General features: G+C 39.9%; 1 protein-coding gene across 41 annotated transcripts in view; it reads right to left on the reverse strand.

Annotated features, from left to right (window-relative positions):
• LOC102768830 (apomucin-like) overlaps window positions 1-2,687 on the reverse strand; it is a 30,491-nt gene that overhangs the window by 14,234 nt on the left and 13,570 nt on the right. For 37 of the 41 annotated variants that reach the window (XM_015566571.1, XM_015566578.1, XM_015566564.1 and 34 more), the window contains 3 exons: window positions 2,008-2,061; window positions 1,818-1,862; window positions 1,342-1,395 (listed from right to left, as the gene is read on the reverse strand). The exons of 1 other annotated variant lie outside the window; for it this stretch is intronic. In XM_015566571.1, coding sequence (XP_015422057.1) covers window positions 1,342-1,395; window positions 1,818-1,862; window positions 2,008-2,061 — 153 coding nt within the window. The remainder of the gene's footprint in view (window positions 1-1,341; window positions 1,396-1,817; window positions 1,863-2,007; window positions 2,062-2,687) is intronic. 3 more of the 41 variants (XM_015566587.1, XM_015566585.1, XM_015566599.1) reach the window with 2 other exon arrangements.

Here is a 2,687-nt window from a genome sequence, read left to right on the forward strand (position 1 = left end):
AAGAGTAGGTGGTGGAAAAGTACACACTTGGCTATTGTCAGAATAGGTCATACAAGCTGCCAATGTCAAGTTTTTAGTGTATTTTGAGATTTTCCTGTGACATATCTTCGTGGTTCCAGAGGTCTTCCAGAGACTTTTTGTATTACTTACAAGAAGAAAATGGTGGTGGTTCTAGCTCAATTATTTTTTTCACCATAACATTTAAAGAAAAATCTCCATCTTCATGTAATAGCAAACTATATCTCTGTGACTTCGTGATAAGAATTCATCCATTTGTGCCCAGGTAACATTTTTTTCTATAACCATTTTTCTGAGTTCTCAACTATTCTGTCTCTTTTTATGGAGGGAACATAGAAATATCTCTCTATATACTACCTATTTATTTGTCATTGATTAGACTCATGGTTGTCTACTGAAGGCCCTTGCAAGCTCAGGCAATAAGGCGGCAATGTAATGTCTAGTTGATCTTTTTAAAATCTGAACTTTCCCAACATAACATATATAAATAGTGTAGAAAATTTTGGGGAGACTACTTTTAGAAGTTGTTATGAAATGTAGGTGTAAGCTTAGCAGCACACCCCTGTGTCTGTTCAAATTCTAGTTGTGCCACTAGTATTATGGCCACTGGGGGAAATAGGGTAGAAAAGAGGCAATGAAAGAATATTTCAGAATCATTGAAAAGACATGGTGTTAGTCCCGCAATGAATAATATCAGTGCAGACATCTAAGCTGTGAGAGGGCATGAGAAAATCCTGTCTCTACTTCCTGATGAGGCGAGAATCTGGTTTTGCTATGACCAATATCAGTAAGAAAGCAATAAAAACAGTAATGTTCTCAGCATGAGAAACTGTCCCAGAAATTCCATTCATTCAAATATGGTTAAAGGGGGACCTTTCTCTTAAATAGGGGTTGATGTCTCATCCTCACAGTGGTGCCTACCATTCAAAAATAAACAGGAAAATATTTCAATGTCCAAGAAAAATATTGATAGTATTATTGGCATTTTGAGCAAGAACTCTTTGCATAGGACATGCCTGTTTAAGAGTTCACACTGCTTTTCCCTTTCCTCAGATACATAATATTTCTCATCTCACACTGACATCCTAGTGCTGTCTGTGCCATCACAAGTTAAATTTCTCATACTGATTTCACCCCCAGCCTTTCTTTATAAAGTTATTCTTGTAAGACTAGAAGCCAATATTGAGAGTTTTCCAAAATATGTTAATTCTAAGAACTGGAAGCAAATGAGAACCATTCTGCAGGAAAGCACCCCTCCCAGTGGCCAGGCTAAGAAGAGCCATCATTAATGGTAAACCCCCAACTGCGGAAACTCTTCCTCACCAGTTCTGAATCTACTTTCAGATGTGCCACTGCCTTCTGTTGATGTTGTAGCCCCTGAAGGAAGAAAATCGTGAAGGGTGAGGAATGAGGTATTGTGATATGAGAGAATTATGTTGATATTTTATCAGTGGAGACATAATGCTATTGGGTTTAAATATGGAGATTTCTTCTTGTGAACCTATCTGTGTGGGAACACACAGATATAATGCTTGCCATAGTGAATTCCTGTGTAGCACCTAAAAATGAGAAAGATGAAGCCATCAACACAGCATTGGCTCCCTCTCCAGTACTGAAGCAGCTGTGTGTCCTTGAATGACCAGAAGACCTCTCCTTAGGATTTCTGTTTCAGAAGGACATGAACTGTCAATGACTTTCCACAATTTCATCGCCTGACCACCTATATAACAATGTTGCTACTGGAGTTCTCTTTCTCATCGGTCCCAGGAAAGTGAAAGGAGTCCTTATGTCACCCTCACCTGTTTCAGTTCCAGTCCCAGGACTCCCTGGTGCGACAGAAGTACCTACAAGGGGAAAAGGGGCACATGGTGTTTTCATCTTTGTAAAAGTTAGTTATCAATTACCTGAGCATTTTTTACATTCCAATGTTTAAAGTAGAACTTTGTGACTGTAATACTCTCCTATGGTGAATTTACTTAGTGACACTACCTGGCTTGGTTTTCTGTGAACTGCTGCTGGCTCCAGGTGAAAGTGTTGTGGTACCTATTAACACAAGTAGGGTGAAGCTTTAACATAAGATTAAGTTTCATGTTCCATTAATACTTATTAAGTCTTCTGTGCAATACTGCGTAAGGCTTTTGAATGTAACCGTGAGCACTATAATCAAGGATCCCTCCCCTTATGTGCCTTATATTCTATCAAGTGAAGGATAGCAGTAAACAATAAACACAATGATATGGTCAATGGGGCAGATGGGCCTCATCCCTATCATCCAACAACTAGATTGCAAGCTTGGGCCTCTGAAAATCCAGATGGATATATGTGAGGCTATGGAATTCCAAGGTCAACTATGATGTTTGAATCTGGCATATTGTGTTCCCAAACAAATGAAGGCAGATTTCCTCAGTGCACCTATCCACCCCCCCCACCCCCCTATAGCAGTAAAATAAACACAATGATATGGTCAATGGGGCAGATGGGCCTCATCCCTATCATCCAACAACTAGATTGCAAGCTTGGGCCTCTGAAAATCCAGATGGATATATGTGAGGCTATGGAATTCCAAGGTCAACTATAATATTTTAATCTGGCATATTGTGTTCCCAAACAAATGAAGGCAGATTTCCTCAGTGCACCTATCCACCCCCCCCACCCCCCCACCCACCCCC

This window comes from Myotis davidii, unplaced genomic scaffold, assembly GCF_000327345.1.
Source record: "Myotis davidii unplaced genomic scaffold, ASM32734v1 scaffold902, whole genome shotgun sequence".
Lineage (NCBI taxonomy): Eukaryota > Metazoa > Chordata > Mammalia > Chiroptera > Vespertilionidae > Myotis > Myotis davidii.